Source organism: Saccoglossus kowalevskii, chromosome 7 (assembly GCF_978046115.1).
Source record: "Saccoglossus kowalevskii chromosome 7, keSacKowa6.1, whole genome shotgun sequence".
Classification (NCBI taxonomy): Eukaryota; Metazoa; Hemichordata; class Enteropneusta; family Harrimaniidae; genus Saccoglossus; species Saccoglossus kowalevskii.
In genome coordinates, this window is record NC_140647.1 from 31,963,875 (window position 1) to 31,977,453 (window position 13,579).

The following is a 13,579-nucleotide window of genomic DNA, read 5'->3' on the forward strand; positions in this document are numbered from 1 at the left end:
AACATGTACCGGTAACACAAGTTTTGATTGGTTGTTGAATCTACAAAACTTGCATAGATTGATAAGATGTACATAAGATACATAAGCAAATTACCCAGCACTTTTATCTTCTTCAGATTATCAGAATAACCTATTTAGGCATTTTCTTCATGTGTTGAAGTGAGACCAGGCATGTCCGATATACCAGTTTTCAAATGAGGACTGAAAGGCCATTGATATTGTTGGAATAATGCATCAAGTTGACTCCAAATCAAGAGGAGCTTCGAGTGCTTAAAATTCATTGTTCCCTCATTAATAAAGTAATAAAACAAATGTATAATTTTAAAATGTTTTTATTGGATAAAAGCTCATTGTCGCATTTCTGTTAAAACCAGAAATGTATACATGGGTACAAGCTGGGAAGTAAAATGCTTTTTAAAAATATGTGGGGGGGGGGGGGGGTCTGCTTATGTACAGTATCATTATATATATTTCAAATTCCCAGAAAATATTAAAAATCATTCTTATCTTTTGTATGTACAGTGATTGTTTTAATTATTGCTTTAAATACAACATATTCACAAAAGTTCTGCAGAGCGCCCCCACAGTCAATTTAACTAAAGTGACTTGAGAGGGCGCTACGCAGGGAAAATACGCGTCTGAATTTTGCATAGCACACTTGTTTTCAATCACCATGATATTAGATATTGCCAAATAAAAGATTTTTGTTGCCACCATTGAGAAGTTTGAATTTTAAAAGAAGACAAGAACTGATTGAAGAAAATTAAGTCCATGATTATTGCAATCTGTGCAAATGTCATGTCATTTTCAGGAGTAAATTTCTAAATTGATGATAGTACAGCAGATGTGATTTCACCCCAGATCAGAAAAGACAGAAACATGCACCTTTAAACTGAAGCTTCTCATCTATTCACTAACGTATAATAAGAAATGATTTCGAAAAAAAAGATAAAAATAAAACTTTGTACATTAATAAATTGCACTGAAAAATAAAAAAATGACAAACTCTATAGAAAATATGTTTTTTTTTAAAAAAAAGTGTATTTCAGTGTTTTAAAAAATCAAAAAGGACAGACTGTAATATATTGAAAGTAAACCAAGACATTTTAAAAAAAATAGTGCTTTGGTTAAAAAACTATGAACATGCTTTCAGCTTATACATTTTACACAACTGTACAAAAAGGACTCTGTCTCATTTTTTTAAAAGCTTACAGCTTTTTCTACACAAATCTAACACTAAATTCCTTTAGACTATCTTCTATTCTCTTTGTTCAGGATACCTTTTGGAGATCCTGAAAAAAGGTGAATGCTTTAACACACCTGCAACATGCCATCTTACTCCCCTTCAAAAGGAGATAATAATGGTTTCACCCACAGTCTGTGATGAACATAAATCAAACTATTATGGATGTTAGGGATGAGCAGCCTGCAAAGTAGGCTGATTAACTTACATCATATCATGTATATGAAAAAAGTCATCAAAATACAGCACCAAAATATTTACGTAACTTACAACAAAGCGATATCTTTGGCTGATTTACATTGCAAATATACTGTACTTCATTAAAGTCACTGCAAGGTGAGGGAAGGGGTACATCATCGTCATGAACGAGTTACGATTACATGAACGCCGACACTGCTTTGGGTCCTGGACTTGTAAACTGTGCATACTGGGAAGTCGCATCAAGGGACGAATAGTTCGGCTTCTCTTGACCTGAGGACGCATCATGCAACGGGCTGGTACTGAAACTTAAATTGCTGTTTGTGGTTGGTAAATCAAGACTAAACGAATCGTCTAATCTGAAGTCGTCCCATAATCCATTCTGAAGAGAGAAAAAAAAGGAAAAGTACAAAAAAAATAAGCAATGTTTTAATTCTGGAAACCAACCCGCCACCTTTTCACAACTGCTATCATTAACAATTTCTTATTTTGAAATTTGAAAAGTTTCTTTTCATTACCAAAAATAAATGTGATTGTATTGTAATTCTCTTCAAAAAAGTGTTGCATTTGTATTAGAAATTTGTATTTTAAATATGCCCGATTGTATGGAACCCTTATAGAACATGGCAGGTCTTGACAACTGTGTCACTATGATTGACATATTTGTACTATTTTGGCAAGTAGCTTTGTTTTTGGTAGTTGATAGGTACAGACATGAAAATAAAAATGTTGAATACCTATTTTATTGCTGGGGAATATAAGGATGAAAATTTCTGAAGTGAGAATATGATGACAAGTAGGAGGAAGTGGTAGTAGGAGTTGGCCCAGCAGTCTGTACACATATATGAAAGAAAGAAGAAAAAACAAAACACAGAATTAGGACAACACGTAATGCTAAAAGGGTTTTAGAGCAAACAATTAACACACAACGACAGGGTTTCATGCAACATGCAAACTACTGTACATAGCTGGGCCAATATTAGAGAAAAAGACATTTACAGCGATACTTATATTAATGGAAGAAAAAAACAATAAAAATCTTTACTTGGCCACCTTTAACTTTTAATCAACAATAGACAATTACACACAAATTCCATGTTATTATATTAACACAAATATTGAGACTGTCACCATGGAAACCTACCTGCAGTGAAATGTCTGCAAGATGTGGATCAAGATTAACGTCAAGTAGCTGGGCTTCCCCAGTGAATAATACATCACTGACTGCCTTTGCTGTGTAATGATCTTCCATCGGTTTGATGTCAACTGCTTGGACTGGCTGGGGTGGTGGCGGTGGTGACGGTGATGGTACACGACCTCGCTCAAGCTGATCCAGTTCTTCAGGTTTTGCTGAACTCCGCCTAATTGCAATAGGATCCTTCTTTCTCCACTTCTGAATCTCATCATCCATTTTGGCAGCTTTATTGGGATTAAGCGCCCACAAACATCCTTTTCTGGTGCTGCCACCACCTGGTGGCTTCTCGATCTTCTCAAAGCATTTGTTGAGTGACAGATTGTGCCTCACAGAGTTCTGAAAACAAGATATTTATTATATTAATTGAATTTACAGAAGGATTATGAGTACCAATTTAGTGCGATTCTTTAATTTCATAATAAATTACCTGATGTAGGAAAAAAACATTAAGGTATATCTAAGTAAAGCTGAAGTCATAACAGAACAACTCTAGTGTTCATGAAATCAAATTGGTTTATCAAAATATAATTTATACAATTAATTGGCATATAATCATTTTTTTAATTCACTACATTATAAGTATTTCGAACGTTTAACAATGGCTGCTAAATTTTAATTTTATGAATGCGTGGTATTGATTTAGTTGTCAGTTTTTAGTAAGTTAACAACACAATAGATATGTTATCCAGATAAAAAATGTAAATTTATCTTAAAAATTTCGAATGATTTATCATGAATCTCAGGTTAACAAAATAAATAGAAATGAAAAAAACTTGACATCATTAAAAAAATCACAAAACGATTTAATACTATTCAACACATGGCTTACACTACTCATACCCCCCCCCCACCACCACCACCACAGTTACGAAAATAACACAAAAAATGTATCATGAACTGTCAATGACCCATATATGACTATTTCAGCAACAATGACTCAACGAATTAAATGAAAAACATGAGAGAATGAAAAATCCTTCATATAAATCTAATTTGCATACTAAAGGTCAAGTTTACTGTGAATGGCATATCCATAAAAAATGTGTATTTTTAGTTTTTATTATTAACTGTGACTGTGACTATCTTGTATAGTGTTTTTGGTAACAACATAGCAACGACATTGATGCGTATAAAGGAACCTTCATTTAAACAAAAATGTCAAATTCTTCTTGATAAAAAAAAAGAAGAATATTACACACCTTCCACCCATCTGGAGCCGTCTTGAAATATGGGAAGTTTTCACTGAAATGAAAAGTATTATGTGATCATGATATATTGTCTAAATTAACAAATTGCCCCAAAATAAAATTAAACCTCGATTCAGGTGCATGATAAAACACGCAAAAATTGAAAAGCTGACTTGATAATTGTTTTTTTTTTTTTCATTGCTAGTCGGGCGCCCACTGTGTGAACGTTTAACGAAGAGCCTAGTCTAAGCAAAAGGCACCTGGCCAACCATAAGCCACACCCTTACACCTCTACTCATATTTCGACAGACTGGTTTCTATTTCGAAAACATGTAAAATACTCCGCTATAGAAAACAGTACATTGCTTTATTGCAAATGTTTTATTTTTTATTACAATTCTTTTTTTCTCAGCTTTGAGAATGGTCATCGGAACTCGTGCACCCGTCTGGTTGTACAAATGTTGACTGATGAAAGAGCCAATTTGCATGTAAAAACTTGTAAAAACCGCCTGCCATTGTTCGCTGCAACCCCTTTACCAACCGGGAAAAACAACAACCAATGTTGCATACATTTAGTACAATTTGTTTCATTTTGTATCCATACACATCCATTAAAATGTGCATAGAACGCTATATATCTCAACTGGACGTTTATATTCTCGAAAATGTGATTTTAACTTCTCCGTAATCGCAAATTTGGTGGAGCGTTCTGGACAATGGGACGGTTGCCAATAGAAATTCCTAAGCTCACACTGAATGACGAAACTGACAAACACTAATTTTTAAAAGCACTCGTACTCACCACATAAAATGATAGATCTCGCTGACCGGCAAACAACCCGTTTTGCTGTTTTTCAGTGCCATCGCAATTAAACAACTATACGAATACGCTGGTTTTGGATACACTTTAGTTTCCGCATTTAGATTATTGTCCGCTGTTTTCTTGTCATTTTTACCAACATTTAACGTCTGTTGATGCCGTGGCTGTTGTTGTGCAAGCTGGCTCGTCGTTGCCGTGCTTGTCACAGATACAATCGTCGGAGCCAACTTCGACGTCGAAACGTTGGTGAACAGCATATTTTGCTGTTGCGATGGTGTCGTTCGATACTGCATCGTCGGTTGAAGATGTTCCTGTTGCAAATTTTGTGCCGCTGGTATCGTTTGGGTTATCGTATATGCAGGCAATTGGTCTTGCATGTTACTGATGGATACCTCTGGAAGTTCCATCACTCCACTCTGGACTTGTTGCTGAACTTGATTAGCGAGCTGTTGCATGTCCCTGATGGGCACTGCAGTTTGTGGGTCTACAAGTAAATTGTGGTTCTGAAATGTTTCTGCACTTATATGCGAAAAATCTGTCATGTCCACCCCGTGAAGCCAGTTCAAATTGGCTAGATCTGTGGGTAGGGGTTGTTCAGTTATCGTGCTACCCTGTACAGTATATGTACTAATACCTTCCCCTCCAGAAGATTGGGTAACGAAACGTTCTGCCGTGGAGCTCAGCAGCTGGTCCATTTCCGATCGTACATTGTGTTCAAATATGTCCTCAACAGAAAGTTCTGTATGTCCATCGAAGTAATCCATGATTTTACAAAAGCACGTACTCGCTGGTGTAGTAGAAATTAAACCCGTCTGTAGTGGTTATCCGCACTGTTTCCAAGGTAGAGCTTCCAAAATACGAAGCCTCTGTGCGCGATCAAACTCACTTCCAAAAACAAGACGACTCCTGAATGCACGGATCAGGAACATGCGGTGACTTTTGTAATGTTTTGATGCTTGCAAGTTAGAGAAAACATATATAATGCTGTTGTACGACAGGTTTAAACTGTAGTAAAGAAACGATCACTGAAACCGTAAAACAAAGAACTATAAGATTTAAAATTCCATTTGTTGATTGGCTGCCGCCTATCATATGGTAGGGATATCGTTCCGTGATTGGTCCATTCAATCAAATCACCAAAGCAACTTCCTTATATGGCTTTGGTTACTATAAGTTGGCAGATAATACTGTGCATAGGTCATCTACAGGCCCTTCAAGCTGGGTTCATTCACAAAGTTGGCAGGTAGAATTATGCACAAGAAATTCGTAATATATTACAGGGAACCAGAAATAGTTCGACTAGCGTGACAACGAAACGGGTGCCTGGAAATGGTAGTTTCTGAAATGACAGTCTGTTAGAATGACTTCCCAGTTTTATGCATTTGATTGACAGGCGAGAGTGAATTAAATTACACAGTTACACGCCCTCAACGGTAGCACGAGTTTAAGACCACCCATCTTACCATTTGTTCTCAGTAAATAAATATAATCATATAAACTGCAAAAAGCGACAATCTGTTTAATTGTGTGAGTTTCTTTCTAGAGTAATATATGTAATTTATTCACCATGATATGTACAGTTTGCAAATTAATGCACAATACTTCATAATATGCCCTTTTAAGTATAATATGATACAAAAGTAACTCAACTAAGGGGTTTTTGTAGGAGTTTCCAGAGAAGAAACTCTAAAAGATGGCGTTGAGCAAGAGCTTTCGAGTGTTCCACAAACTCGAACCACCGCCTTACTCTGTGATTTTAGAGTCAAGAAATAAAGAAGACACGTTGCTCTTTGAATCGAATGCTGTGGCAGTTCTCTGTAAGTGAAATTTTAGTCTTAGCACCGACTGTTAACGTTCTCTTCCAGAAGCGATCAATATAGTACCGGCATCGGACGACCTTCTGACTTTCTCTCGATCGAGGAAGACAGGGGGCGTCTCGACTCTTGTATAAATATAATTATTGTTATTCTATGATTTATGTATGGATTTCTTTCTTTTTTTCTAAATCGAACCCCCAAAAATGTGAGGTAACTTGTCTTACGTAACATTCAATGTTTCAAATCGGTGCCAATCGATCACACTTGATAAATTCATTACCCGTGATTAACGTTAATGGATCGCTTCGCACATCTTCCTGTTGATCACGTACTCTACGACGTGTGTATGGTTTCAAAGATTCTGAAAAAGTAGAGATGGTGAACAAAAAACTGGTAAAAAATACAATGAACTATTAATGTCCTATCCTTTCACGGGTCAAGGGTGTATATTGTAATTTCACGCATTGTCACAGTTAGGCGAATTTGGGGAAATTGGTGTAAATCAGTGACTCAAATCTACGGGGTACGATAAGAGTATGTAATATTTGTTTGTAAATAAGCATAGTGTAATTTCTTCCTATGTTTACAAACTGTTTAAAACATACCTTTAGATTATTTTTACTATGTGGGAAAACAATAAAAGATCATATAATCTTGCCGTCTTGTACACTTAAGTTTGGTTTCTTGGTATTTCAGAAAACCTTGTAGTCAGGCAGTTTTGCTTAAATGATAAAACCTCACAGAAATATACTGTATACTCTTTATGCTTTATAGTTGATAACATATTTTACCATCAATTTGGGCTTCCTATCTCAGGAATGTCATAGAACTACTTACAAACTTTGTGTTTTTATCTTTATTTTAAAGCTCTCAGCGGCAGTATACTAGTAAGCCTCACTTGGGATCTCATGGTTACAATTTAATTTACTTGTAATTTTACTAATCAAACTACAAGGACCTACTATAAGCCTTTTCATTTTTTCTGCTAGAATTTGTTTATGATTTCAGGATTTACGAGACAAAACTGCATGAGAAAGAAATTGTCATTGCAACAAAATATGAAAATTTATGAAATTTTGGCTTTTGCAAAATTAAATTGATATCATTAGTATTTCTATTAATTTTTCTTTACTCTCATTCCATCACTTAATATCATGCATTTTTATAGTGTATAGTTGCTCCTCGCTAAGTCACAGGTGTCGAGATCCAAGCAAAAATCAGGCCTTAGCAGGGGTAGTGGCTCATCGGGGACCCTCGTGGAAGAAGGGTTTCTGCATTGAAAATGAATGAAAAGCACATACATGTGTACACACAAGAATTTATTTATAGTATGTTTTTTTAATTGAACAACATCACACTGTCCATGTCCACATGGATTTAACTCATAGCAAATTTTATAGAGCTATATCAAAGGGGGACCAGCTGAGAAGTACATGGAGTTGTGACTTGATACCCATGTTGTTACCTCAAGTCCGGCCTCGTCACTCTTTAAATCTCAGTAATTGACAGCCAGTAGGTGTTATGTTGTCTCCAGCCATTTAAATACATGATGCGACGAAACAAAAGTTCTTTTACTTCAAAACTGTCAGCAAAACATGATAGAAATAGCCGAAACTGCAACTTACTGAGGCTAGATGGGTACTTCAGTGTTGGTTTCTTTGGAGTAAATTAAAAATAATTTGAAAAGAAAACCATTAATTGTTAATCAATCATGCCATGATTCTTCTCTAGTTCTCATATGATGTGGTTACTGTACACTTCTCATTACAATTGAGTAAAAGTTGAATACTTTTCTGTTTTCCATATCAGCTGTTCCAGAAACAGAAGCAATAAAAAGACTTTATTCCAAAGCTGTGGATGGATATGGCTGTCTTGGTGTTCTTAACTTGAATGTTGGTAAGTATTAGAATAGAAAGAATAGAAGTAGCACCCATTCTTTTTGAACAATTTAGATCAAAAAATTAATCATAACTTACATGTGTGGATACTCTAATAGAAGCCGCATCCCCTTTGTTGCATTGTACCATTTCAGATTTTACAGTAGTACAAGTTCAAATTTGTTCAATCTGCAACAAGTGAATAACAGCCCTCAATGTATTTACTGTAAATGCATTAATTATCCACCGAGTTTTTATTTTGCTATTTTCGCTGATAAGTAAAATCTAAATTGAATCTATGTGAACATGAAAAATAACAATAAAACACAGTGAATATGCTTAAAACATCAAAATAGTAATGAAATTAATGTCAGTGAGAATAAATGGTTTTACAGTATGTTTTGGCTGATACAATTGTAGCAGGTTTGTTTTGACAAATACTGAAATAGCCAGGCAAATGGTACCTGGTTTACATTTCTAGTTTTATATCAGATGACAGATTTCAACTAATCCATTTCTCGTAAAGTCATGTTTCCAATTTTACAAAAAAGGTCCAGCCCTGTTGATGGAGTGGCATGCACTGGCTGGCTTGATTGTTGCAGAAAGCATCACAAGTCTAGATCCACTCACATGTGTTGGGCAGACCCATATCAATAACTGAAAGGTGATATAAAGTGAGAGATCCCAACTTTAATTTTAGTGTTGTCAGAATTATTCAATTTACATTGATAACAAACTCCTAAATATATTATTTTGAATTCTGTCTATGCGCCGAGAATAGTTTTTCAGACAGTATTTGACTACTGATCACATTAGAGCACTATTTAATCAAATTTAACCATTTAAACCCACACTTCGGGTTCGCGTTTATAATGGTTTTGGCATATAGAACAGGGAATGTGCATTGTCAATGCTGGTCTTTTTCTATATTAGCATATTTTTATGTTTGCCATTGTTTAATTTCCATTCCAAAAAATGTATTCACCTTTTTTTTAGTGTTGATCATCTTTTTAACCCCTCGTCACCACTCTTACAAATTAACACTTTAGTGACACCTGATCAGCACAAAACTCACACTTATTGTACACCTGATTTCAAAGGCTTTTAACTGACAATTGATTGTTAACATCGGTGTCACACCTACCAATAGGACCCATTCTTCTACTGTCATTGTCTAATTTCATGAGCACCTTTTCGGTCTTTTACAATATTTTGACCAAGACAAATATGGAAATTTCTTGAAAAGTTGTTCAGCTTAAACATAAAACATATTAATTATTCAAATTGAGAGTTTTGGTGGCTAAAATGAGGTGTTGTACTGTTACCATACTTGCTTTATTAGAACTGCATCTTGAATAAAAGACTTATTTTAACCATGAACTCACCTCTGTCATTTACGTAAGTGTAATTAATGTAATTAATTAATTAATGTGTTACTAATAGAGCTAATATGGTTACCATTCATTTTTCGTGATTTATAATTATAGTTTTGAATGTATTTGTGACGCTAAAACCTTGTGAATGTCACTGACTTTCGATACTACATCAAGAAGTAAGCAAAATTAAGCATCAATGTAAATAAAATGAGTGAATAATTTAATAAATTGTGTGCAAACATTATGGGAGTAAGACAGCATATACTGCATCACATGTAATTATTGTCTTAACCTCTCTTCCCTCTTTATAGGTGACCAGATTGTCTTGTATCTAGTGATGGTCATTGGTTGTGCATCCATTGGTAAGATTGGAGACTGTGAAGTTTTTCGTATCACTGCAACCAATTTCCTTTCACTCCGTGGTGATCCACAAGATGAGGACAGAATCTCTGAAGTCAGGAAACTTCTCAATTCTGGCACTTTCTATTTCTCATGGTCTCCGAACTCAGAGAATACATTTGATCTCAGTTTATGTGCGCAGAGACGAATACAGGACCATAGTACCGACAATAGATTTTTCTGGTGAGTATGTTTTTTTTTTGATTACAGATACACTACTTTCTACGAATCGCCATCAAACAAAACTATGGTGTGTGTGAAGTTCTCGTTAAACCTGCTGATGCTACAGACCATATCATGGCAAATGTTATGTCTGTCTTTGTCTATATTCAAAAAACAAATCACTAGTCAGTGACCAAATAAATAATTCTATTAATTTGTGCACAAGAAAAAAATACCTTTCATTTGCATTCTATCTATTTGCGTTCTCCAAAAAAAAATAATATGACAGAACCCTACACCCTCCCTGTGGCTTTTGTTGCATACGAAAGTTATTTTCACTTGTGATGCGGCGTATCCTGCTGTACGGCCACAGGATACACTGCATCCTGTAGGGTTCTGTTATTATTACATATGTTCTATATTTGATTATTTCATATTAAGGTAGCGAGACTATTATTTGTGTTGAAAATTACGATTTTCACATTTATTTATTAATTGATGAAATGCACTATAAACTTTCATATGATAAAATCAACATAACATAGAATTTCATGTAAGTTGGTTAAAATGTAGATTTTCTGAAGGGAAGCAAGGCAGCCTCAGTAGTGTTTTCCAAAATCAACAACACAGGTTTAATCTGTGTGCCTATAAGTTTCAAAGATAAACTCAAGACAAAGCAATGTTAGGATGTGTTATCAGTAGCTATCTGACACACAATGAGTAGTTTGTCTCCGCCCCTGTTTGTTTCACAGATTAGTCATTTGCATATGAATGTGTCAGACACAAGGTCACACAGCCACTGAAAAAAATCATTGATTTTGGTGTTTTCATATGACGAATTTATCCAATTATAGCTATCCCATTCCTTTATTTTTTTTGGTTTCTAATAGCCTTACACATTTGGATGCCCCTACACATGGTAAAACAGACCTTGATGGGAAAACAAATTGATTGTGCCGATAAACAAGCTTGAAAATCTTTGCTGTTACTTCATGGACGTTTTCTAGGAGTTTATGTTTTTCAAAATACAAGGTCTTTAACAAAAAATAACGTATACTTATTGTCGTCAGATTAACACCAAATTTTCACAGCTTTAAGGTGACAATGAGAGGAACTTGAATGTGTCCAGACAAACTATTTCATCGATTATTTACCAACGAGTTGTGGTTTGAGTTGGGGGCAATGCGACTAAAACAGTAATTGAAATTCAGCACACTATTTTTTAAAACGCGTTGCTTGAATAAAACTGACCAGACACATTCAATTTACCAGACTATTGAACAACTAGGAAAAGTGAAAAAATTACTTCTTATCGCCAGCATAAATGCGTAATTATTTTTTTTTACAGAAAAAGTAATTTTACACCTTTGATTGAGTAACACGTCGTAGAATGCAGATACGGGCATGCAAAATACACTTGTGAAAAGCTTGAAGTCTGGCGATTCTAAAAATATATACTTTCCCGGGTCTATTTGTAGTCATTTAGTCACAATTAGAAGATGAAAACAAGTATGCAAATAATAGTCCCGCTATCTTAAAGAAAGAACGTGCAACAAACCGGGATGGAATTTAGATCAGGAAACCCCATTGCCCATTAATATGTTTCAAGATAGTGTTATCCCTAGCAACGCGTGTCAGTGTAGAAACGTGTGTCACTGTCTGTATGAATATAAAATAATTAGACGTCTAATCTGAGTCACTGTCTGAATAAATAACTCAGAGACGTTTAGTCGGGCCATGACAGAACAAGAATTTGAACTGGACGACTGTGATACACAGTTTATGTTGAAATTAAAAGTTTCTCCACAGAATTGTGCATTGACATACATGCCATGCAACTGCGATACTACACTGACGGGATGACATTTGTCATTGACTGTGTTTGTGATGTTGCCTGCTAGTCGTGGATTGAATGAGTCTTGGTTACCGGTTAAAATGTTGGTCATTTGGTGTTGGTGATCTTTCTTTGAAACTGAGTATCAGTTTAGACTGCCGACATTCTTGTTTCCACTTAGATGTGCTGATGTGTTGATGTGTTTGGTGGTACACTGGCAACGAGACATTGAATGCAGGCTTTACTACATGCACTGCGATTACTCAGTTTGCCACTTAAGTCCTCAACATTGACTTCATGATTGTAGTGAGCTTATTTATGTCCATATGTTGATTTCGGAACCATTTGATGTATACCTACTGCCAAAAATTTGAACCGGCTGAAAATAGCAGTAGTTCAAATTCTATTTCACTTGGCAAGTATATTTATGTTCTCGAATAGTAAAATATCGTACTTCTAAATATTGTTTATTTCTGCTATGTTTCGAAAATCATTACTCCTGAAAGAACTACTTTGTTTGCTCTCAGACCTCATTTGCATACGATGTGGAACAAATCCAAATAAATTGCAGTACATATGTATTAATTAGTGTTACTACCAGTAGGTCCAATGCAACAATAACCACTTTGCTATCAGTCACTGGGCAACAGTTTGCCCTCTAATCCAATTAAATGTATCACAGATGCTCCAAGTTGTTTTCTAGATTATTTTCTGATTATTTTAACTTCCTAATGCATTATTAGTGCAAAAGAAAATCATACATTGGTATATTATTCTTGGGAAACGTCTTATCACAGTTATGGAATAAAAAATGAAATTTGCATTTTATAAACAAAATAAAATCTATTACAAGCAACAACATTGTTTATTTTTTCTTAAAGACTTCTGCCCATTAAATCATTCAACAAGCTGACCCATTGATTCATTTTGAATCATTACAAAATCAGTCATGTTAAAAGGCACGGATAAAAAATATTTATTGGCTGTACATTTCAAATAAAAACATTGAAATGAATACTTTGTTTTTCGCTGCTTGAATGACGTGTTGTATGGTGTGTTGTGTACATCGGCGGTAATACAAAAAATACAGCGCCCCCAGCAGAGAAATTAAAATATATAACCCCTAAACGAAATTTCAGTACAGGGAGCCACCTCTGCGAACCATGCAAAAATTAAACTGCCAAATAGATATCGGGGCACGTACCTCTTCATCAAGTTAGAAATTACAGACGATGTTGTCTCCGCCATAATTAAAATGAGATGTTACATTGAAGAAGATAATTAAGGGCGTGAGCCATGTCGGGCCCAACCCCAGGTTTTATTGGAGCCAAACTTGGCTCGAGCCGAACTCGTATACAAAGTCATTTTTGCTGGCTCAAGCAATTGAGCTCTGATAAAATTCTGTTGTGTAAACGAATAGTCATTTCAAGATGAAGACTATCTTTCCAATATTATTTTATTCCTGTTCACA

General features: G+C 35.2%; 2 protein-coding genes across 2 annotated transcripts in view; one reads left to right on the forward strand and one right to left on the reverse strand.

Annotated features, from left to right (window-relative positions):
* Nucleotides 1–316: 316 nt before the first annotated feature.
* On the reverse strand, nt 317–5,603 carry foxN1 (forkhead box N1). The gene is given in 4 exon segments (NM_001164967.1): nt 317–1,823; nt 2,586–2,972; nt 3,836–3,878; nt 4,626–5,603. Coding segments are annotated over 4 exon segments (1,416 nt in total). The 5' UTR covers nt 5,408–5,603; the 3' UTR covers nt 317–1,619.
* Nucleotides 5,604–6,336: 733 nt separating this feature from the next.
* LOC102810151 (polyphosphatidylinositol phosphatase SYNJ1-like) overlaps nt 6,337–13,579 on the forward strand; it is a 32,131-nt gene continuing 24,888 nt past the window's right edge. The window contains exons 1-3 of the mRNA XM_085501468.1: nt 6,337–6,460; nt 8,270–8,356; nt 10,025–10,295. Of these exons, the coding sequence (XP_085357594.1) occupies nt 6,337–6,460; nt 8,270–8,356; nt 10,025–10,295 (482 nt within the window). The remainder of the gene's footprint in view (nt 6,461–8,269; nt 8,357–10,024; nt 10,296–13,579) is intronic.